Source organism: Octopus sinensis, linkage group LG22 (assembly GCF_006345805.1).
Source record: "Octopus sinensis linkage group LG22, ASM634580v1, whole genome shotgun sequence".
Lineage (NCBI taxonomy): Eukaryota > Metazoa > Mollusca > Cephalopoda > Octopoda > Octopodidae > Octopus > Octopus sinensis.
In genome coordinates this window covers 11,437,993-11,461,982 of record NC_043018.1, presented here as the reverse complement: position 1 = coordinate 11,461,982, position 23,990 = coordinate 11,437,993, and the positions used below count along the sequence as shown (strand labels likewise).

Genomic DNA, 23,990 nt, shown 5'->3' with positions numbered 1-23,990 from the left:
AATATTTAGACTTAACTGTGTTTATAACCAGCTACAACAGTTTATATGTGCATGTGTGTCTGTGTATGGTGTATGTGGGTTTACACACACACCATACTCATACTCATGCGAAAATATGTAAATGTGTGTGTGTGTGTGTTTTTAACATGGAAATTACCAACATCATAATTTTGAGTCCATTTCGCTTCAAGCTACGAGTATTTAGACAGGTTTCACAATATTCCAACATAGACTCTGTACATTTTATCATACTATTGACACTAAAGAGGTTATCACTAGCACTGCTACACAAAGCTCCTTTATCCTCTTTTCTTTACTTTGTTTTTCTTTTATTCAACATTACTATTTATATACATGTTTCTATAATATACACACAGTCACATTGCCTATATGTATATATATATATATATATATATATATATATATATATATATATATATATATATTATATATATATATATATATATATATATAAATTTAAAAAAAAACACCTTTCATCAATTCAATAATGAAAAATTAAATTATACCATCTAGAAAATCACATATAGAAAGACAAAACATATATCGATGATTAAGTAATCATTACTTAATCATTGTTATATGTTGCAATTTTCCAGGGATTCTCATCCTCGGAACTTTCCAGGAAATCTCTCATCAGAATCTTTCAGGAATTCTCATCCTCGGAATTATTTTTATTAAATCCTTGGAACTTTCCAGGAAGTTTTCTACCAAATTTCCAGGAAGGTAGAAAATCCTCGGAACTTTCCATGAAACCATCGGAACTTTCTAGGAAGTTTTCGACCAAATTTCCAGGAAGTTAGAAAACCCTTGGAGCTTTCCAGGAAGTTTTCGGCCAAATTTCCAGAAAGTTGGAAAATCCTCGGAACTTCCCAGGAAGTTAGAAAATCCTTGGAACTTTCCAGGAAGTTTTCGACTAAATTTGCTGTGGGAATGACCTGAACATTGTGAATAAAGACAAAGTTGAGTATGTTATTTTCCCCTAATTGGACAGGTAATGGTTTGTTGTATAGAAAAGTCTTTTGTTGTATCGAGGAAAGGGTTTGTATCCCTCCATTTCAGTTGCTTAGTTCCAGGCTGGATATAATCCTCGGACCAGCTAAGATTAGTAAAATTAAAGACCCCTGTTAAAAGCATATTAGCCCGTGTGCTGGCCTCAGCTAGGGTTAGACTTATGAGTGAAAAAAAGCACCTCTGAAGTGATCTTCGTGGTTAACTGCATCAGGATGATGGTAAGTAATGCTTTTAATATCATTTCCTTTTTATATAGATTAGTCTGAAATTGTCGAATACATTTCTTTGCAAATTAGGTAATTTCAGGGCTGGTCTGCAATCATTTATAGTTAAATGTTTCCTTTCAAAATCATTTAAAAAATTTTTTTTATTAAACTGGACTAGTATTTCAAATGAGCAATAAATGTCAATGCATTTAACAATGAGCATTAAATATCAAAGATAAAAATAAAACATTTTGTTCCCTTGTCAAATTTTGGACCTAACAACCTAAATGGGAAAACCCAATATGACTGAAAGAATTTTAAAAGGGCTTTTATTTTTAGGCTGCGGTCAAACAGTCGAATCCATTCAACCATGTCGTCAGTCTATAATGACATCAACTACAAAGAACTTGAGAGAGGTGACAGATAGAGAGAGGACAAGAACCTTCACACATAGCATTTGCAAGACTTTGGAGTTATTTTTGTCAGAATAGAGTTGTCTTCAAGAATCCAAGTAATGTTACTATGTATTGAAGAGTAGCCTTAGATGCTGGTCATGTTGTTGTTCTTGTTGTTTGCTGCTACTGCTGTTGTTGTCACATACTTTTTATTTTGACACTACTTTGTTTCAGAAGTTGGTCAGTCATAAATTCCCTTGGGAATTTTAAACCCAGCTTCATCACTTTTATTTATTTATTTTTTTGTTCTTTGTTTTTACTTTGAAACGAAATCTAGCTTCAAGCATCTTATACAGATAATTTTTTAGATACTTTTTTCTGAAACTGGTAAAATTATGTAGGGGGTGCAAATTTTGATCTTGCACCACCTGAAAATTCCAAGGAGTGCAGGTGCACCCATTGCACCCCCTGTTCCCGGGCCCTTGTCCGTGTGCATGGGAAATACCCATTGTAGTGTTGCCCAACATGTCCATTAAAGTTATCAGCCATTATGAGAATATTAATATCAACTTTTACCAAGGTAGGCCTCAAAAAGAGCTCGTAGAAATGGTCCTTTTGTTTGTCATTTACTTCTGGTTGTGGTGCATTTGCAAAGCTCACTATTGAATTCATGTTACCAGTAATATAATCTTATAATATACATCTGAGTAGATAAGTTTAAATTTGATATTTCATCAGTATTTTGGTTGCTAACATTTAAAATTTTTCAGTTTGTTCCGCAAGTATGGCATCTCTCAAAACAATGGTATGGTTGATGCCAATGAGTTCCTCCAAAAGCTCTCCATTGCTGACTCTGCTCAGAGCAAAAGACTAACTGAAACAGATAATACTATCATGGCTTCACAACTACCTCTTGTTCTGGCGGAAAAATCTCAAAATAAATCTCAAAAGATAGTAAAGGTAACTCTATGCTTGTTTTCTTTATTTTCATTTATTTTTCTACATGTATATTTATGTTTCTATGTATATATGTATGTATGTAATAACAAGTATGTACATATATATATATGTAATAACAAGAAAGGATCACCAAATTGTTTCCTGTTTTGATGATCCTTTTTGCTATTTCATTGTCTTGAATTATTATTTTCAGTACCAGTTCAACACTGGGGTCAATGTAATCAACACATCCCTTCCCCCAAAATGGCTGCCCTTGTGGCAAAATTTGAAACCATTATTATTGTTGTTGTTGTTGTTGTTCTTATTATTATTCCTTTGTAATACAGTGTAGGTAAAAATGCACTGGAGCCTTTGGTCATCTGTCAAGTCACAACAAGGACCTCAGACACATAATACTTTCTTTAAGATGTGCGCCGTACCCAATAAGGCTGCTTTTTGCAAGACCTTCAATGGTATTGAGCCCAATGCTCTGATCACCACTGGTATCGCTTGTACATTACCTTCTCGCATTCCATACAGTCTTGCCATTTTAACTTTCAATTCAACGTACTTGGTGATTTTTTCAACAAGTATTCCAGTCAATAATTTCCACGTAACTGGCAAACAGGATATCAACCTGTAATGGTCTCCCATGTTGCCTTTTTTTGATATTTTTCAAGTGCAGCACTGTCCTACCCAATGTCAACCACTCTGCTGCTGTTGCTGCTGTTGCTGTTGTTGTTGTTGTTGTTGTTGTTGTTGCTGTTGTTATCTGTTTATTTTTTCAATCAGATGTTTCAGACTTTTAATGAAAGTAACAAGGAAGTTTTGAAACTGGACACTCTGAAGAATCTTCTGAAATGCTTCAACATTCATCTCAACTCAGAGGAACTAAAGAAGGTCTGGCTGCGGTGAGAGACTTTTATTACTTTCATGCAACTTTGCAACTTTTATGTAAACCATACTTTTATATATAAACAGGGAACCACTTCTTCCTACATTCTCTTACAAATAGCAGCACCACTCAGTTCATCGGTATTTTCTTCAATCATCTGCAGGTGATGTTTCTGAGCTAGGCCAGGCATCGAGCCTGCAACCTTTTGTTCCTTTGAGGATCTCAGGGTTAGCACTTGAAGACAAACGAAAAAAAGATCATTTGAAATATTGTCAACAACACATCTCATCTGAGGAAATTGATGTTTAAAAAGGGAAAACAATATCAGGGAAAAACCAATATTTCTTCAACATTTTAGCATCATGCCTTATTCTGGCAAATTAATTATTGTCTGATTTTTAAAATCTTTTTAGTCTAAGTTTGGAGGTAAAAGCATTACCCATGACCTTCATAGATCCTGCTAGACTTGTGAGCTTGATGCTGATAATGCTGTGCTTAACCCTTTATCATTTAAACCAGCCATATCTGGCCAAATAATTCTGTTTTATGGTCAAACTGGCTAGATCTGGCCTCTCCCATCAAGCCTGCAATGTCATTCTAAAAATAAACAATTACATCATCACAATCTCGACACAGCAAAATAATGCTTGATTAATTGAAAGCAATATGAATTAATAGGTATTATTTTTGACAGAATAATTTGAATACTAAAGGGTTAAACTATTATTGCAAGTCAGCACCTACAGGAAAAATATGGGCAGGGAAGTGATTCCAGAAGGTGGGGGAAAAAACAGCATAATGGTTTGGATGTACCAAGTGTGATAAAAGGTGGAAAGACTAGCAGATCAGGGGTACTGGAGTGGCAGGAGCATGATATTAGGCAGCTCTGGGTAACAGAGATCATTGTAGTAGTGATTGAAAAAACTGAGAGAAAGCAGCAGCCCTGTGGGCCAGAGGCTGGCATGTGTCTGCTAGTGATAAAAGGACAGCAAGGAGACAGAATATCTATGGTACAGAGAGAGAAGAAAGTAGACTTATAGGCCAGAGGCTGGAGTGCATCCAACAGTGATTGAGTGCCAATTAAATTTGACTGTGGAGGTGTGTGGCTTAGTGGTTAGGGTGTTGGACTTGTAATCGTGAGATTGTAGTTTCAATTCCTGGACTGAGTGATGTGTTGTGTTCTTGAGTAAAACACTTCATTTCACATTGCTCCAGTCCACTCAGCTGGCAAAAATGAGTAATCTTGTGACGGACTGGCATCCCATCCAGGTAGGGAGTTTATATGCCATGGAAACCAGCCCTTATGAGTCACTATGACTTGAGAAGGTAACTTTTTACTTTCAATTAATTTTGGCTCCTGTGTTTTTTAAATTTAAATAAAAAAAAGACATTACAAAAACTGGATACAATTAGCATTTGGTACTTTTGTTGGGGAAAATATATTCCTCAATTTTAGTTTGGAACAAATGTTGCATTGTGGCGTTCATACATGTACTTGCTTTATTGTATAACTTATTCACGAACATTTTACAACCTATATTGTATAAAATGTTTCAAAACTGAAAGATTTTGCTTTTGTAACTCTTTGCAGAATTATACTACAACCTAGTTTCTATGGCAATCACTTTTGGTGGCTGAGATACAGTGGGAACTTCTGGTATTAACGCATCCCCAAAATAGTTGTTTATTATCATTTTGTTTTCTTTTTCTTTTGTTTTCGTTCTCAAGATGTGATCCTACCAGCACAGGCTTTATCACATATGAAGATTTCCTAAAAGGGTGTGAATTAGAAGAAAGTTGCAGTCAAGGGGACACAGGAGGTGCCCAGATGGTGTGGAAACCCATAGGCAGCAAAACGCTTCCAGGCTCCTCATCAGTACCATCGTAAGTATATTGGAGACTGTTTCAGAAGAAAGCATCATTTTGTGTGCACGCGTGTGTATGCGTGTGTTTATGTATTTGTATATAAGTATGTGTATATCTGTATCTATCTATCTATCTATGTGTATGTATATATATATATACACACACACACATATATATATATATAAAACATGGGTAGGGTGGTGGTGGGAGCTACCAGATATCAATGATAGAGAGAAAGAGGGGCATGAGGACAGGATTGGGGAGTGAGAGTTACGCATAGTGCATGAAGGAGGAAGTGTGAGGAAGAGAAGAGATGTAGATCGTTTTTTTGGGGTGGTAGGGTGTGTGAGAAGTTTTCTTATTACATGTGAGTGGAACACACAGGTTGGGGGCTGGCAGATAGCAGTGATACGAGGCCACGGGGATTGGAGAGTGGGAAGTAAGCGTAGTGCATGAAGTGGGGATGTGAGGAAGAGATGTAGAGATGTAGTTTGGTTTGTTGTGGTGGTAGGGTGTGTGAGAAGTTTCCTTGTTATGTGCAGGCAGGACACACATTGCTTCTAGAACTCAGTTTTGCTGACATGGGCAGATCTTCTCAAAAACTTCATATCACCAGACATCTCAGTACATTGTCATTTTCTCCATGGGGCCCAGCATCCTGAGATCGGTCCTTCCCACTTCATCCCGTGTCTTCCTGGTTCTTCCTCTTCCGTGGGTACCATCTACTTTCAGTGATCAGCACTTCTTTATGCAGCTGTCCTCATTCAAATGCATCACATGTCCAAAGCAATGTAGTCTTCTCTCTTGCAGGCTACATTTGATTCCTCTTATGCTCAACTTTTCTCTCAATACATTTGCTCTATGCCATACATGTGCACTGATGTTGCACATCCAATGGAGCATACTACCTACATTCTCTCCAGTCTACACATGTCTTCTGCATTCAGAGCGCATGTATCACTACCATGGAGTATAGCTGTTTGCACACAAGATCCATACAGTCTACCTTTCACTCTGAGAGAGAGTCCTTTTGTTACCAACAGAGGTAGTGGCTCTCTGAACTTCCTCCACCCAATTCTTATTCTAGAAACAATATTTTCAGAGCATCCTCCACCATTGCTAATTTGGTCACCTAGGTAACAGAAACTATCTACAACCTCAAGAGAGCCTCCTGGGCATTTCAGGGAATCTAAGTCCCGTGTGCTCTTAGTACTTATTATTCCTGCACATCTGCCACATACAAAGACGGCTTTATCTGTTAATCTACCTGTGATTCCATTGCACCTCTTATGTGTCCATAGTTTACACTGGGTGCAGCAAATGTAATGGCAGACGAAATATTACTAAGTATTTCGCCCAGCGTCCTAACAATTCTGCCAGCTCACCGTATTATTATTTTTATTATTATCATTTTTATTATTAAGGTTGTGAGCTGGTAGAATTACTAGCATGCCAGGCGAAATGCTTGGCAGTATTTCACCTATCTTTACATCATGTGTTCAAATTTTGCCATGGTTGGCTTTGCTTTTCATCCTTTCAGGGTCAGTTAATAAATTAAGTACCAGTGAAACACTGGGGTCGATGTAATTGACAATTCCCCTCCCCTCAAATTTCAGGCCTTGTGCCTTTAGTAGAAAGGATTATTATTATTGTTATTGTTATTGTTATTGTTATTATTATTATTATTATTATTATTATTATTATTATTATATATTATTATTATTATTATTATTATTATTAATAATAATAATAATAATTATTATTATTATTATTATTGTTATTATTATTATTATATTATTATTATTATTATTTTATTATTATTATTATTATTATTATTATTATTATATTATTATTATTATTATTAATAATTATTATTATTATTATTATTATTATTATTATTATTATTATTATTATTACTGTTCTGCTTTTGTAGGTCAGGTCGTGATTCTGCAATGAAGCATCGAAATTTCAGAGAAGTTTTAAGTGAATGCCCCCAAGATTTATGGAAAGTAAGTTTTCAGATTGATTAAGGCATTAAGCTGTCACAGTTGTTAATGTTATTTGTTGTTGTTGCCGTCGGCGTCTCCTCCTCCTCCTCCTCCTCCTCCAGCCCCCTTCTTGATGATGATGGCCGTCTGCTGGGCAAGTCATACTTGATCTCACCTCTGTAATGTTTGTAAAGAAATCAAGCATAAATCATGCAAAACTTGCATTCAGAGTTTTGAAATTTTATGCCAAAATGGAAGGCAAGTTGTTTGGCATTTGTGTGTGTTGTTCTCCACTTTGGTGGAATATCTGAGTTTAATATTGTTTCTTGTAATGAAGATTTTTGTCTTCTGCCTCCATGGCAAAAAAAACATCAGACATCACAGTGAGGCTTGTTTATGAGAGAGATGGGGAGAAAGTGGGAAGAAGTGTGACCAGATTGCTGTGAAATAGGATGTGAGGAGAAGGATGCATTGTGTCCCTGCTTGAAAATCAGACAACAACCATTTTGAAAATAAAGAGAAAATGGAAAATTTTGGCAAAGAAAGCATTAAAACCTCTACCAACAACAGCAATAACAACAATGCATTTGAAAAGGAAGTGTATAGTGACGCCAGGTTCCAGATGCCATTTTGGGATTTTCATCCACTGATGCGCAGGGATTAGCTTGACTGCTTTTCCCTCTCTTCGCCCCCTGCTGCCGACCGAGCCAGACGCAACAAGACCAGCTCCGTGTAGCTGGAGTCCTGAAGGCAATCCACAACTTCGGCGAATCTGAGACTACTTTCTCTAACCTTCCAATGATTCCACTGCAGCTTTTATGTATCCATAGTTTGCAGTGGGTACATCGCATGAAATTTCTACCTACACCTTCTCTGCCTATTAAGGGTCATTTCCATAAAGGGATTGCTGCTTACGAGTACTTTGGTCTTTTGCTAAACTAACACTAAGGCCCTTTCGATTCCAGGCCTTGCTTCTACACCTGAAATTTCGTCTATAATTCTAAAACAGATTCAACTTTAAGAACTTGGTCATCAGCATAGAGAAGCTGCCATGGGCAACCAGTTCTAAATTCCTCTGTCATGGCCGACATATATTAGCAACAGAAGCAGTCTTTGTAACGAATATTGATCTGTGCATCCAACTTAACTTGAATGTACAAATTAATATTCATTTTAAACACAGTGGGCTGCAACAGTCATCCTGAGCAATTATCTTGTACAGATGTTTAGTGCTAAATAGCACAGATTATATCAGCAGATGGAATTTGGTCGCTATTGGCAGATGAAACTGTTGTATCACATGATTTTGGCATAATTTTCCACCTTGTCAGCAACAGAAACCCAATCACAAGGTGCCACACCCAAATCTTGTCAAACTGATACAGTTTAACACTGATTAAACAGTCAGTGATGTCACATAGAGTTGGTAGGCTGTGTGTAAATTAGTTATTAGTGATGGAAGCAGTCTTGTAAGGAATATTAATTCCAGCGTGGAAGGTGTTTTTAAGCCATTTAAGAAATACACAAAAACCGTTAGATTCACTTCAACATTTAAATTTGTCAAAATATTTTCGGCGCTTTGAGACCGCGACCTGTTCACTGATAAAATCCGTGCAGCATGGAGTTTTATCAGTGAACAGGTCGTGGTCTCAAAGCAACAAAAATATTTTGACAAATTAAATTTAAATGTTGAAGTGAATCTAATATTAATTTCTATATCCAACTTAACTCAGGTGCATTCTTTTAAATGCTGTAAGATGCAGTAGTTGTCCTGTGAAATCATCTTATATATCACAGACTATACACACACACACACACACACACACATAGATGTATTTATATACACACACATGCCCACATACATTTTCATGACATTATTGCTTCTGCTCCTGTCTTTGACTTGGATGGAGGGATGGAGGATTTGGTTAAATATGTATATGTATATATTCCAGTACTTGAATGGTTCTTTATTTTGTGGGTCCCAGAATAATGAATGTCAAAGTCAACCCTAGCAGGATTCAAAGTCAGATGGAAAACCAGAATGAATACTACCACAAGACATTTAGTCTCATGCTCTGCCGACTTCAAAGAGTTGTGACATACTATAACTGTTATTAGTTTTTCAGTCATCTGCTTGTTTTCCATTCTTTCATTTATTTGTCCATTATTTTGTTTTCCAGGAATTGCGGGATTTAGAAAATAAAGGAAATGTTACGATCCATTTGCTGGATCTGCTGAAGTTATTTGAGAAATATAATGTGCATCTGAGTGAGGAGCAGGAAGAACAAATCATGAACACAAACTTCTGTGACCAACAAGGCTGTGTGGACATTAGATCCTTCATCAACAGTGTGATGCATAGTAATGTAAGTATATGGCTGCTCTGTCCACAAAAGTCAAAGTATGGTTGTGAAGAGTTTGATAATAGATCATCTTTTATATATAGGTTTCAAATTTTGGTACAAGGCCAGCAATAATGGGGGAGTGGGTAAGTCAATCAACCCAGAGTCCAATTGGAACTTATTTTATTGACCCCCAAAAGATGAAAGATAAAGTTGACCTTGGTGGAATTTGAACTCAAAATGTAAAAACAAACAAAATGCTGCTAAGCGTTTTTCCTGGTCTGCCATGATTCTGCCAGCTCACCACTTTGATCATCTTTTATATATTACCCATCACATGAAACATGATGAGAAGCAGAGAAAGTGGGAAAGATCTTCATTTCAGTGTTAGAGCTAACTGGTACTTAGTTTCTGGTTGTTTTCTTCAACATTAGACAACCTGAATCATCTTCACTGCTGCAAGCTAAGAAAATGTTTGTTAATTGTACAGTGTTCCAACTGCTTATAGTGGTTTGTACTACCTTGTCAAGATAACCTTATTTCTTTACTACCCACAAGGGGCTAAACACAGAGAGGACAGACAAACAGATTAAGTTGATTATATCGACCCCAGTGCGTAACTTGTACTTAATTAATCGACCCCCGAAAGGATGAAAGGCAAAGTTGACCTCGGCAGAATTTGAACTCAGAATGTAGCGGCAGACGAAATACTGCTAAGCATTTCACCTGGCGTGCTAATGCTTCTGCCAGCTCGCCTTGTCATAATAACCATTTACATTTGAGTCTACAAGAGAGCTTCTGTTTGGTTGCTTGTCGAGCTAGAAGTAGTAGCCTTATCTTCACCAGATCTCACCATACCGTGTTAAAAATGAAAGTAAATTTGATAATGTAGTTCTGCAGACGATTCTGGAAGATCTTTAATCATAAGCCTATTTAAGGAGATATTGGGTTAATCCAGTAAAAGAAGCTACTTTTGGCTATGATCACTGCAGATCATTGTTGATGGATCAAAAACTGTCAGTTCTTTCGGTCGGTGGCTGAGAACCTCTCAACTAGAGTCAAATTTGAAAACTGCTCAAAGTTTTTAAAACTCCTTACAAAAAAAAAAAAAAAAAAAAAAAAAAAATATTGGTTTGACCATTATGACTAGAATATTAGATGCATGACTTGAATATTCCTTATTTTCCTCAGAACAGGTGAACCACTGCAGAGGTAGCATTATCAAAAAGTAGAACAGTAGTAAGTTGTAAAAGTTGGTATCAGTAAGTTTGAAAATGTTTGCATTGTGTCAAAAGCTCTGTCTTGCTCCTGTGTTGTCTCTTGAATTTATTTGTCTCTTTCTCTCTTGAAGAGGGGAATTCAGAGAAATAGAGAGAATGAAAAGCATACATGAAAAGAGTGAGAGAGAAAATGAGAGAAAGGCGGTGAGCTGGCAGAACCGTTAGCACACCGGGTGAAATGCTTAGCGGTATTTTGTCTGCCATTACGTTCTGAGTTCAAATGACAGGCTTCTTTTAGTTTCCATCTATTAAATCCTCTCACTAGGCTTTGGTCAGCCCAAGGCTACAGTAGAAGACACTTGCCCAAAGTGTCATGCAGTGGGACTGAACCCACAACCATGTGGTTGGGAAGCAAGCTTCTTACCACACAGCCATGCCTGTGCCTATGTGTTGAATTATAATTATGTATGGTCATTTTGGTAAAGCCCAATCATAGAAGGAAGAAGTATAGTTACAGAGAATTAAAGATTGCCTGTGTCTGGTAGAATATAATCGTAGTGTTGTATCATCTTGTGTGCTCTTATATCTGTTGAAATATTCAATTGCTTTCTTCTTTCTCTTCTGGCAGAGAAAACGTCCAAATATTTCCAGCCCTGAAAACGCTGGTTTCACTTACAAAGAAATGCACGACATTGTGCGTAAATTGGTTAAAGCCCATAAGAAAGACCTACTTAATGCATTCCAAAAGAGTGATTATGGATTATTGAACTGTGTTAATAAGGAAGACTTTACGCACATTTTAAAGTCATTTGGGCTAAACTGGGATAACAAAACGGTAAGTGATGGTGGTGGTGGTGGTGGTCTTCTTCTTCCTCTCCTCCTCCTCCTCCTATGATTGACCATATTTTTTTAACATTTAATTTGTGTTTTACTCTTCTAATACACTGAAGATTTTTGCACATCTGCAAAACATTTCCTTTAAGGGCTTTTTTCATTTGGAGGAACAGAAAAAAGTTGCAGGGTGGAAGATCAGGCAAAGATGGAGGGTTGGTAAGTGAGATTATGCCATTTTTGGCAAAAACTGTCTCACACTCAAGGCAGGGTGTATGCAGGCACATTGTTGTGATGAAACCACCACTCTCCACTTTGCCACAGGTTGGGGTGTTTTCGTTTGATCTTGTCTCATAAAATGCCAAGTAAAATGTCTGGTTAGTTTTTTGATCAGGAGGAACAAATTCTGTGTGGACAATTCCTTTCACATTGATGAAACAAATCAGCATCATCTTGATATCGGACTTCACTTGATGAATTCATTAACTTGACTGCTGCTTCATTTCAAGCCATAGTACCAGCTTTCATCACCAGTAATGACCTTGGGAAAAAAGGTTTGAATCAACTTCCAGCTAGTCTTTCAGTTCACAACACACATTCAGTCGGGACTGCTTTTGATCTGTGAGCAAGCAAGGCACAAATTTTACTGCAACTTTTTTCATTCGCAATTTCTTGCTCAAAATTCATTGGCAGGATCTCCAGAATACACCAGTCATCTCAACAAGTTTGTCAATTGTTCAGCAATGGTCCTCCAAGTTAAGGCCATGAATTTTCGTAACGTTTCCATTCATTTGGACAGCTGATCTTCAAGCAACAAGATGTGGAAACATTCCTAAAGTGTGGAAACCACTCATAAACTTGTGTTTTACTCATGGCAGCATTCTTGTAAGTTATTTGAAGCATGACAACTGTTTCAGATGCCATTTTCCCCAGCAGAAAACAGAATTTCAGGGAAATACACCGTTCCTTCTTTTCAGCCATCACAAAAATTGAGAAACGGGGGAGAAGCACTGCTAAACAAGAATGCATCACGTGGCAGTATGACTTCACTCAACAATGCTGGTAGATTGATGACTGAGGGTCACATCAAGTGGCTTGTCCCACAGAGAACATTCCTGGTTACTTTTGGGTACCCCTATTATTTCATCATGTACAAGTAAATTATTGCTATTTCTCAAATACTTAATAACTCAGAAATGTATCGTGGCCATGCCAGCCTCGCCTGGCATGTAAAAAGCACCCGCTACACTCATGGAGTGGTTGGCATTAGGAAGGGCATCCAGCTGTAGAACCACTACCAGATCAGATTGGAGCCTGGTGCAGCCTCCTGGCTTCCCAGACCCCGTTCAAACCGTCCATGATGATGATGATGATGATCAGATATATTATCAGTGCTAGCCAGAAGTTGGCAATAGGTAGCACACACAAGTTGGAATTTCTCTGTTTTGATAGGGATTTTTCAGATTTTTTTTTCCATGGTTCGCTTGGAAATGATGGGGAGCATCTTTGTAGAAAAAATAAATTTTTTTCAAGAAATGATAGTTTTTTTACCCTACCTCACTCCCAGTTTGTGGCAGCTACACACTTAAAAACAATGGGAGAAACATTTTCATTAAAAAATTTTTGAAAAAATCTTTTACCCTGCCCTCCGGGCCAATTTCGGACAATTTTGTGGGCACTACATACAATAATTTTTGTTTTTTAATCAAAAACCAATTTTGGTCGATTTTGTAGGCACGACACACTTGAAAATGATGGGAGAAACATTTTTGTTAAAAAAGAAAAAGAAAGAATGCTCAATCCCTTATTTATGAATTTCTTTCTTAACAATACACAACATTTTTTTCTTACTAAATTTCCATTACTAAATTAAATGTGTTTATGGAGAGAAAATATTAAACAAAGAAACATGGAAGGTATCAGATGGTTGTGAGATGTGCTGAAAACAACAGCTAAATTACTCTTAACTTTTTCCATAGTGAAATTAAGAAAAACATTTTTTTTCATAGTCATATGAATTCCTGTGTATGGAATACAAATTCACAAAACTTTTCTGAAAATTACAAACAATAAAAAGGCTATTAGGGGTTTTATGGAGTGCTTAAAGCAGAAATCTGCCCTGTGTTCCTTGGTTCTTTAATCATGGTCTTTTAAGAAACTTGGACATGAAGTTTATTTTTATGTTGTTTCATTTCAGGGAATAACTTTCTCCTGATATCGACAGACTTTTTCAAGAAATCTTCATTTCTATTAATTCCATATTCTCACAATTTCAATTCTCTGAAAATTTCCCAGACAGATTCACGTTCATGATCCTCAAAATCTAGGAACTTAGCTGCTATTGTTCTCTTGTCAAAAATAATACTGAGCAGCAGTTCTTAATATATTTTTCATTGTGGAACCTTTCTGTGATTTTATACATACACACATGCATGCATGCATGCATGCATGCATACATACATACATACATACAGACAGACAGACAGATAGACAGATAGACAGACAGAGAGAGAGAGAGAGAGAGAGGAAGGAGAGAGAAACCGTCACATTGTAGTTTTGATAAGGCATGAAATGAAACAAAAATTGAGACAATTACATGAATATTTCACATTAAAATCCAAATGCAAAACCGAAGAAAAGACGATCATGAGCAAAGAAGAAAGAAAATCATCCAATTCAACTTCAGTTCCAAGAGCATCAATCAGTTGCACACCACATGGTTTGACAGAACCTTTAATTGACCCCGAAAGGATGAAAGGCAAAGTCGACCTCGGCGGAATTTGAACTCAGAACGTAACGGCAGACGAAATACCTTTTTTTTTTTATTACCCACAAGGGGCTAAACACAGAGGGGACAAACAAGGACAAACATAGGTATTAAGTCGATTACATCGACCCCAGTGCGTTACTGGTACTTAATTTATCGACCCCGAAAGGATGAAAGGCAAAGTCGACCTCGGCGGAATTTGAACTCAGAACGTAACGGCAGACGAAATACCGTCGAGCATTTCGCCCGGCGGCCTGCCAACCTTTCTAGCAACCTTTCTGCCAGCTTGCCGCCTTTAGCTCATTTATGACGTTTTCTCGCCACATCTGTTCATTGTTTTATACCAGTGACGACGACGACGACCAATTGACCAATCAGAATCTGTCAAGCGGTTTACACTGTTGTCATAGCAGTGGAGTAAGTTTCCGTACCTGAATATTTCTTAATGAAATTTTTAGATAGTACGGATTACGATTATGTAGGGAAAAGTTGTGAAAAAAGACATCTTTTTCGTGAAATTTTCTTGAGATATATTTTAAATGATATTAATTACAGTTATGTTGGGACAAAAGTGAAAACAAAAAAAATCATTCCCTACGCACGCACCAGATTTTACTAAAAGCATATATTTTTTATGAAAGTTTCGAAGGGGTGTAGATTACGATTAAAAAAAACAAATCCCCCAGAGAAAATTGTAATTCCTCGAGAAAATTGTAACATACGCCCTCGAAAATGTATCCGTAAAAGTTCGGGTTTGTATGTTAAATAGAGTTGTAAGGAAAGAAAATCGATAGGGTACACTCCTGCACAGACTGTTTCTAGAGAAAAGAAAAATTTTTTCCCCCAGATTTTGTCAGAATAATCAAAATCGAAAACGTATGTCTGGAAAATGTAAAAAAGAAAAAAATAATAAAATATGAGGCGGACGTCAGCGATAAGTCGGACACACAAGTTGAAATTTCTCCGATTTGATGGGGACTTTTCGGAGTTCTTTTTTTTTTTCACAGTGCCCTTGGAAATGATGAGGAGCGTCTTTTTAGCCCCCAAAACTTTTTCGAACGATGATTTCTTTGGTACTACTTAAGAAGAGTGGTCCCGGTGCGCGCACTCGCGCGTCCGCGCTAGCTAGTCGTGACTAGTCGATCCTTACTTTGTATTTTTGTGTTTTATTTACTTTATTTTTAAAAAATTATTTACTTTGTGTTAAAAGAATTATTTATTTTGTGTTTTATTTACTTTGCTATGTAGTCGTTGTAGGATCGACTAGTCACGACTAGCTAGCGCAGATTCGCGAGTATGCGAGTGTGCGCACCGGGACCACTGTTCTTAAGTGGTACCGATTTCTTTTTCGTTTTCCTTTTTCGTTGTGTGTACCACCCATCGCTGACGCCTGCGAAAATATGTCCGAGATTCTGGGAATGATCATGAACATTTTTTTCCCTCCATTTTTCCAAATAATCGTCATCTTCATTATCCTAAACCTAACCTATGGAAAATATCGTTAAAAAGTTTGTTTTTAGAAAGTCGATGGATAGAGGACCCAATTGTGAAGTTAGATGAATTTCCAGATATTCTTTTAACATATTTTGCTTTAAATCACTGTTTTAAAAAGGAGTTTGCTAATTTCATTTTACAACCGAGGCAATTTCTCTCACGATCTCGTCTATGGTTCACTACATTTTCATTAAAATCTGTTTCTTCTTGGTCAAATTCTGTTGTTCTTTAGCCCCAGACCAGCACTGTCCAACAGACATATAATTAATCAAAGCATTCCAATCTTTTTGGAATATGTAGGACTCACATCACTTAAAGCATCTAGCCTTATATTAGATGGTATGGTGATGTTTAAAGAAAATTTAGCTTCTGTTTCTAGCAAGTTGAGCAAACACATAAATGTACTCACTCTAAAAGTCTTATTTCAGCTTCAAAACTTCTAAAGTTTTCAACTGGCATGCTTTGACAATATTTTTAGTATCAAAAAGATATTTCTCAAAAACGATATGAAATGTAGTCGAAAATAAAAAATACAAATGTTTTTATAGCAAAGTCTGCAGAATGGCCAGGATGGGTGAGTGACAGAAACATTAAAGGACTGATACTTTGCACTATCGATTTTTTTAAGGCCTCAAGTTTTGGGGTAAAGTAGCATTGATTATGATTGCCTCAGTCTCTGTGTAGTAATTAATTTTATCAACCCCAGAAGGATGAAGGCTAAAGCTGATCTTGGCAGGATCTTATATCTGATGGTAAGAAACCTTGACACACAAATTTGTGGAGCATTTCATATTTTTCAGCTGAGCAGTCTTAATCTTGTTGGCTCATGGGAGCTGATGCCACGTAAAGAACAGCTGTGCTGGTGCTGTGTCTAAAAGCATCCAATACTTTCTGTTAAAGCGGTTGGCATTAAGAAAGGCATCCAGATTTAAAAAACCTACCAAAACAGACACAGAGGCCAAGCAGCTTTTCAGCTGATCAGCTCCTGTCAATCCATCCAACTCATGCCAGCATGGAGATGATGATATATGTGTGTGTGTCTGTTGGAAAAGATGTTTTCCTGGGGTATGTATGTATATATATATATATATATATATATATATATATATATATACTAGCAGCTAAGGCCAGTTTCACCCGGTCTGTTTGGATGATGTGGCTATAATCGTTTTCGGTTAGGCATAATCTATAACAGCATTTCTCAACCTTATAATTTTGGGTCCCCTGTTTCGATTGGATCCTCCAGCTGTATGAAAATTTCCTGGCCCCACCCCATCAGAAAACAGCTTCTAAGCAACTAGTTGCTTTAATAGCGGAAGAAAGAGGGGAATTCCATTAGAAAAAGTTTTAATTGATTTTCTCGGTAAGTATGGGGGGTTAGGAAAAAAATACAAACTGCATTCCAATCTATGCACCCATCTCCACATGTGTGCCATTTTTCATGTGAATCCACCCAGCCGTTTGCCTGTGAACCTCAAGACCAGAAAGAATACAATGATTGCCAATGTCCAATTTATATTATATATATATACGAAATGGGATTGTTTCAGTTTCTATCTCCCAAATTCACTTAAAGGCTTTGATGAGCCTTTGACTATAGAAGACATTTGTCCAAAGTGGTGCACAGTGACACTGTACTCAAAACCATGTCATACATGCATGTGTGTGTGTGATCTTTTCATGTCCATCTTCCATACTATCATGAGTAGGATGGCTCAAAAGGATCCAATGAGTTGGAGGGCTATATCCAGCCAACCATCTTCATTTTATTGCCAACTTAATATTATGCACCTGGGAAGATGTATCATTACTCATATTGATGTCCAGGTTGTGCTTTGATTTTGATTCAGGGATTGCAATCCCTCTTGGACCAGTGTATCCTGTCTGCTTTTCATTTAGCTTTGGTGTTGGTAGTGCAGGGCTTGGGATTTTCCAACATGAAACTGCGTTTCATTTTTCTTAGCCCACCTGTATATTGCAGCCAATTCCTGTTGCAGATAAACAACATCTCCAGGATTCTGTATCATCTGCATAAATAGCAAGGATGGCTATCTGAGCAGCTGAGGGCATGTCTGAGAGGGCTACTATGAATAGCTGTGGCCCCAAGACAGTGCCCTGTGGGACACCAATCATTATTTGTGTTTCCTTGGAGGTGGCCTCATTGGGACTTTTGGAAAGTCATGCAGCCATTCTCCAAGTTTTCCAACTATGCTGAGATTACACAGCATGTGCCATATTATACCATGGTCGACTTTATCAAAGGCTTTTGCAAAGTCTAGATGTATCAAGTTCCCATTTGAGTTGTTGAGTAGCCGCTTTAACATCCAGTCATTATGCTGTAAAGAGTTGTGTCAGGCAGCTTCTACCTGGTTGATAGCCATACTAGGTGTCAGTCACCAAGTCATTCTCTTCAAGGAACACAATTAGTTTCCTCTGGGCTATTTGTTCCATGACTTTTCTGATGTGTGAGGTCAGGGAGATAGGCCTAGAGTTTTTAGCATCGGCTCTGCTTCCTCCTTCATGAATAGGCATATTACTTCCTCCTTCAGTTTGCTTGAAAGCTTACCATTTACAAGAAGGCTCTGAAAATGAAGCTGCAGTGGTTTTGCCAGGGTTTGTTTCCATGACTTGAGAAGAAGGATTGCTGAGAAACCTTCAGGGCCAGCTACGGAGTTTGCTTCTATGTCATCTATTGCTAGTGTTACATCCTCTTCTTTGATGTCGAGCTTATCAGTTGTTACTGCCTCCCTGTCTACATCTGTAGTGGTAAAGAATTTTACAGGTTTGCTAACATGCATGTGCCTTAAGGTTAGGGTGAAGACACTTTTGAATTGTTAATTGAGTGTTTCACTTACTCTCATTGGGTTTCCCATGAAGAAACCATCTTTTGTTTTGAGGAGTGGCTCTACTTTGCAACACATGAAGGCAGTTTCTCTGGCATACTTAAAGAAGGTTTAGGGTTTGGCATTATATATTTTATAACCCAGGCTTCTTTGTCTGCTTTTTCTTTTCATGGGAACAGTTCAGATGTTTCTTAATCTCCAGCAGTGCTGTTTCCAGGTGGGATTTTTTGCTGTCATTGAGTTCTCTGTTCACATCGTTTACAATCTTCATACACTGTCTCTTTAATCTTCTGAGGTATTCATTCCTGGTCCTCTATTTATGGGTTCATCATATCTGACATTCTCACCTTGTCCAAGATATCTATAAGTGTATATATACCTATAAGGGTTATATTACCAAGCTGCTCATTTTTAGGTTTTCAGAAGAGGGCACAACTTTTCTACATTTTATTGTCAAAAATGCATTCGAGCACACCAAATTTCATTCTAATATCTGTAAAAAATTGGATAATCAGGTATGTATGTATGTCACTTGGAATCCTACAAGACCTTATTCTGGTTTCCAAGTGACTGAGAGTACAATACTCTCCTCTGGGCAAAACATCAGTCACTCATAGGGTCAACCCCCTGTGAGGAACTAATGTCTTGTTCAAGAGGGGAGAATGCTCCCTTTGTGGTTGCTTTACACATTTTCAGCTAGGCAGAGTGGAGTGAGGAGAAATGAGATGTTTTGCTCAAGAACACAATGCATAATTTAGTCTGAGAACCAAAACCACAACCTTACAACCTTGAGTTCAACATGCTAACCATTAAGCCACACACACACACACACATCTCTAACTAATCCATGGTAAATATGTTCTCATCCGTAGCATCAGATTACAATCTTTATTTCTTTCTTCCTTTGATTTCAGTTTACAAAATTTTGGAGAATTCTACCACTTAACTCATTTGAAAACCTAATGTACAAGGATTTTCTTAACCAGTATTGCCCTGCAGCAAGAAGCCGATCTATAGCTGGCAGGTCTTTGAATACTGTGAATGTCAACTATGTCCCAGAACCATGGAAACCATCAGGGCCAAGTTTCTGTCGAAATGCAAAGGAAATAATACTAAAAGACAAACCTTTTGAGGTAGGTAAAAAATAAATCCTGATATTTTGACATATTTGAATTCATTGTATAATTGATAGTCACTGCAGCTGCTGCTGCTGCTGCTGCTGCTACAGATCATCATCACTGGTGTCATCATCATTACAACCACCACCACAAAATAGTAATATTCTGCTTTTTATATTTTTGAAATTAATTGAATTTATTGAAATAACTTCATCATTATTAACTTGGTATTGGAACAATAAGTTCACATGAAATCTTGAAGGGAACCAATTTATAGCTTAAGGATTAATCAAAGCTAGGAGTACAAATTATTTGCAACCATAATATGCTACAAAGTATATATTAAATGCTTTATAAGTCAAAACTGTTTCCTATATCCAGCACTGATTTATCACAACTTTTCATATCCCAGAAGGCAGCGAGCTGGCAGAAATGTTAGCACACCGTGCGAAATGCTTAGCAGTATTTTGTCTGCCGTTAGGTTCTGAGCTCAAATTCCGCTGAGGTCAACTTTGCCTCTCATCCTTTTGGGGTCGATAAATTAAGTACCAGTTACGCTCTGGGGTTGATGTAATCGACTTAATCCCTTTGTCCCTTCTATGTTTAGCCCCTTGTGGGCAATAAAGAAATAAGAAGTAAGAAACTTTTCATATCCAAATACGCCTAATGTAAACAATGAAGATGGAAAAATGGGTAATGCTCAGTGGTTAGAGTGTCGAGCTTAAGATCGTGAGGTTGTGAGTTCGAATCCTGGACCGGGCTGCATGTTGTGTTCTTGAGCAAGACACTTTATTTCACATTGCTCCAGTTCACTCAGCTGTAGAAATTAGCTGCGACATCACAGGTGCCAAGCTGTATCGGCCCCTTTGCCTTTCCCTTGGGTAACAATGGTGGCATGGAGAGGGGAGGTCGGTATGCATGGGCGACTGCTGGTCTTCCGTAAACAACCTTGCCCAGACTTGTGTCTGGGAGGGTTACTTTCTAGGTGCAATCCCACGGTCAGTCATGACCAAAGGTGGTTTCAATGCCATATTTCAGGAGTTCATCATCAACACCACACCCAGCCTATTAAGCATCCACAAGCTCATTGCTTAAACAGCCACTAAATGTCTAAATGTATGTTTTGACCTACAGCTTGGTTCCACAAGATACTTTAGAAAAGAGCCACGTCTACCGGCGGCACAAAGAGAGGTAAGTGATCTGTCAAAGAATTCAAATATTTGGATGTTTATTCTTAGAGGATAACTCAAACACCCATTGTTTGTTTTTAGATAGCAGATTGGCTGAATCATTAATGTATTGGAAAAGATATTTGGTGTTTAGTTTCATTCCTTTATGTTCTGAGTTCAAATCTTGCTGAGGTTAACTGTACCTATAAATTTAATATTTTTATAAAATATTCTTGATTTTTGGGAATTATTATAAAAAGTAAAAATAAACATAGCATACAGTTGATTCCACCATATTGTGTGCCAAGAGTTTACATAATTTGCATTATGGATTAATTTATTTCTAAATGCAATTAAATCAATCATTTTTACATAGTTTTGACAATAACAATTTTGTTGTTTTGAAAGATAATGCAATTAATAGTGTTATGTTATTAACTAGAATGCAATTAATTACATAATTCTATTAATTATGTAGCAGAAGCATGAGCGCTCTTGAATTTTAGCTGCCCACATTGTGGATTTTAACTTTTAACTACCCATTTTGGTTCACTATGTGATGGTCAAATCCATTTAGTTTTACTTGGACCATCCACCCCATTAACGTGATGAACAAGCCTAGCATCTGTTCATCAGTTTTAAAATGGGAAGTTTTGGCTTGCTAAGTCCCTAGGGAGGAGAGTTTTGCTATGAGCGACCTGGGACCTTGATGTGAAAACAGTTTGATTTCACTTCACAGTTTTCAGCTTGAACAGAGTTCAAACCAGAATCCTTGACATTATGCTTTTGCGTCTTGCCAAATTTTGAATAGAATTGTAGCCAGAATTTTTGTGAATGCTGTACTTCAGGTCTTCATAAACCTTTCCGTCTTCATTTTTATGACTATTTGAAACAATGTATTGCCAATTATTTATGTCCTACAAGTTAGCTGTATCTAATTTTAGCAATAGTAATAAATATTTCCCCCTGTTTTTCACGCAACTCATTCCAACGTAGATGGTTCTTGGACAACCAGTTATGCATTGCTAAGCTAAGATATTCTCTCGTTTTTCAATCTTTTCATAGCATTCAGTCACCATTAATACTTTTAATATGTATCATTTACTAATATCTACTTTTGTAAGTTAATTATTTAAATTGAACCTTCAATATATAACTTCCTAATCTCTCTCTCAGCCTTTGTTTCTCTTTAATTCTTCATGCAATTTTCTAAATGAAATGTCTCCTTCTCTCTGGTTAACCAGGAAGATAGCTTTTGTGTGCGATGATGCACAGGGACAATAAACACCGCAGATGCTCAGAAAACTGATTCCAAAACATGCCAGGGGAGAAACTAGAAGTAGTTGATAGCTTCCGCTACTTAAGCAATCAAGTCTGTAGTGGGGGTGAATGCTTGGAGAGCGTTGCCACTAGAATAAGAATAGCCTGGGCAAAGTTCAGAAAGCTCCTACCTCTACTGGTGACAAAGGGCCTCTTGCTCAGAGTGAAAGGTATATTGTATGATGCATGTGGGCTAACTGCCATGCTATACAACAGTGAAACATGGGCTGTGACTGCTGAAGACATGTGCAGGCTTGAAAGAAATGAAGCTGGCATGATCCACTGGATGTGTAATGTCAGTGTGCGCACATGACAGAGTGTGAGTGTCCTGAGGGAAATGTATGGTCATGTGCTGCATATGGATGAGGAGAGCTGTGTGAAGAAGTGTCACTCCCTAACAATGGAAGGAACCCGTGGAAGAGGGAGACCCAGGAAGACATGAGATGAGGTGGTCAAGCATGACCTTTGAATGTTGGGCCTCACAGAGGCAATGACAAAAGACCGAGACCTCTGGAGATATGCTGTGATTGAGAAGACCCAGCAAGTAAAGTGAGATCACAGCCATAGCCTACACCAGTGTTGCATAACCAGCCCATTTAAAAAGTACCTTTGAATTGTCGAGCAACACACTGTGCTTGAGGAGACCTATTGAATCAAGTAAAATATGTTATGGCCTGAAAACTCAGAGTACATTGCTATTTGATTGTGTTTCTTCTTGTGGGGTTGTGACACTTTATTCTCTCAGTTTTGTGTCATGTGATTAAGATTTCAAATCCTGCCAAGTTCAGTTTTACTTTCCTTTCTTCTGGTATCAGTGAAGCAAAGCACCCTGAATTGAGCAGAGTTTTTCAATAGCTATCACTGCCTTATGGGGAAGGAAAAGGGTCAGGAATTAGATGATTGTGGGGTTCCTATTTTACATTCTTTTGTTTTCATACAATGGGAATTATGATTTGAAAAAATTTTTTCTCCTAAAATTCAAGTTTTTTTTTTTTACATTTTTGTCCCCTAATTCCTTGCCCCTTTCCTTCCAATGAGTAAGAGCTATTCCAAAACACCACCCACAAAATATATTGTAATTACAAAAAATAAAACCTTGCTTATTTTTGCATTATTTTTGCATTATTATATAGGCTAAGCGATTAAGCAGAACTGATTGTATGTATGTAAGAATGATCTGAAAGAAAGATGAATGATCAGTGCTGAAAAAAAAAAAAATAGATGGTTTGGGATCAATTAATATTAAACAAGCAATATGAATGAGTGACAGCATCATTAAGCACAAATTTGCTGTAATAAATTGGGTAGCTCATAGGTTAGGGGGTGAGGTTGATGAGTTTTGGGGCTGGTTTCAAATGTGTAGAGGAAGATCTCATGTTTTTACAACAACAATATTCTGTAAACAAAGTCTTTGTTGCTGGAGCACAGTTGGTTGAATTTTCTCCCCCTCCAATTCCTTCTTTTCTCTGCTCGTGTTATTATTAGTACTTATTAGATTCCGGTCTCTCCAGGCAAGATGAAAAGCAAAGATGCTCAGAGTACAAAGTAATATAACTTATTTGGTG

The 23,990-nt window shown here is 37.4% G+C and overlaps 1 protein-coding gene across 1 annotated transcript in view; it reads left to right on the top strand.

The window, feature by feature from the left end:
* Positions 1 to 23,990, top strand: part of LOC115223297 (EF-hand calcium-binding domain-containing protein 6-like) — a 177,683-nt gene that overhangs the window by 144,451 nt on the left and 9,242 nt on the right. The window contains exons 19-26 of the mRNA XM_036512316.1: positions 2,404 to 2,593; positions 3,365 to 3,483; positions 5,196 to 5,351; positions 7,267 to 7,342; positions 9,502 to 9,687; positions 11,512 to 11,718; positions 19,733 to 19,951; positions 21,071 to 21,127. Coding sequence (XP_036368209.1) covers positions 2,404 to 2,593; positions 3,365 to 3,483; positions 5,196 to 5,351; positions 7,267 to 7,342; positions 9,502 to 9,687; positions 11,512 to 11,718; positions 19,733 to 19,951; positions 21,071 to 21,127 — 1,210 coding nt within the window. The remainder of the gene's footprint in view (positions 1 to 2,403; positions 2,594 to 3,364; positions 3,484 to 5,195; positions 5,352 to 7,266; positions 7,343 to 9,501; positions 9,688 to 11,511; positions 11,719 to 19,732; positions 19,952 to 21,070; positions 21,128 to 23,990) is intronic.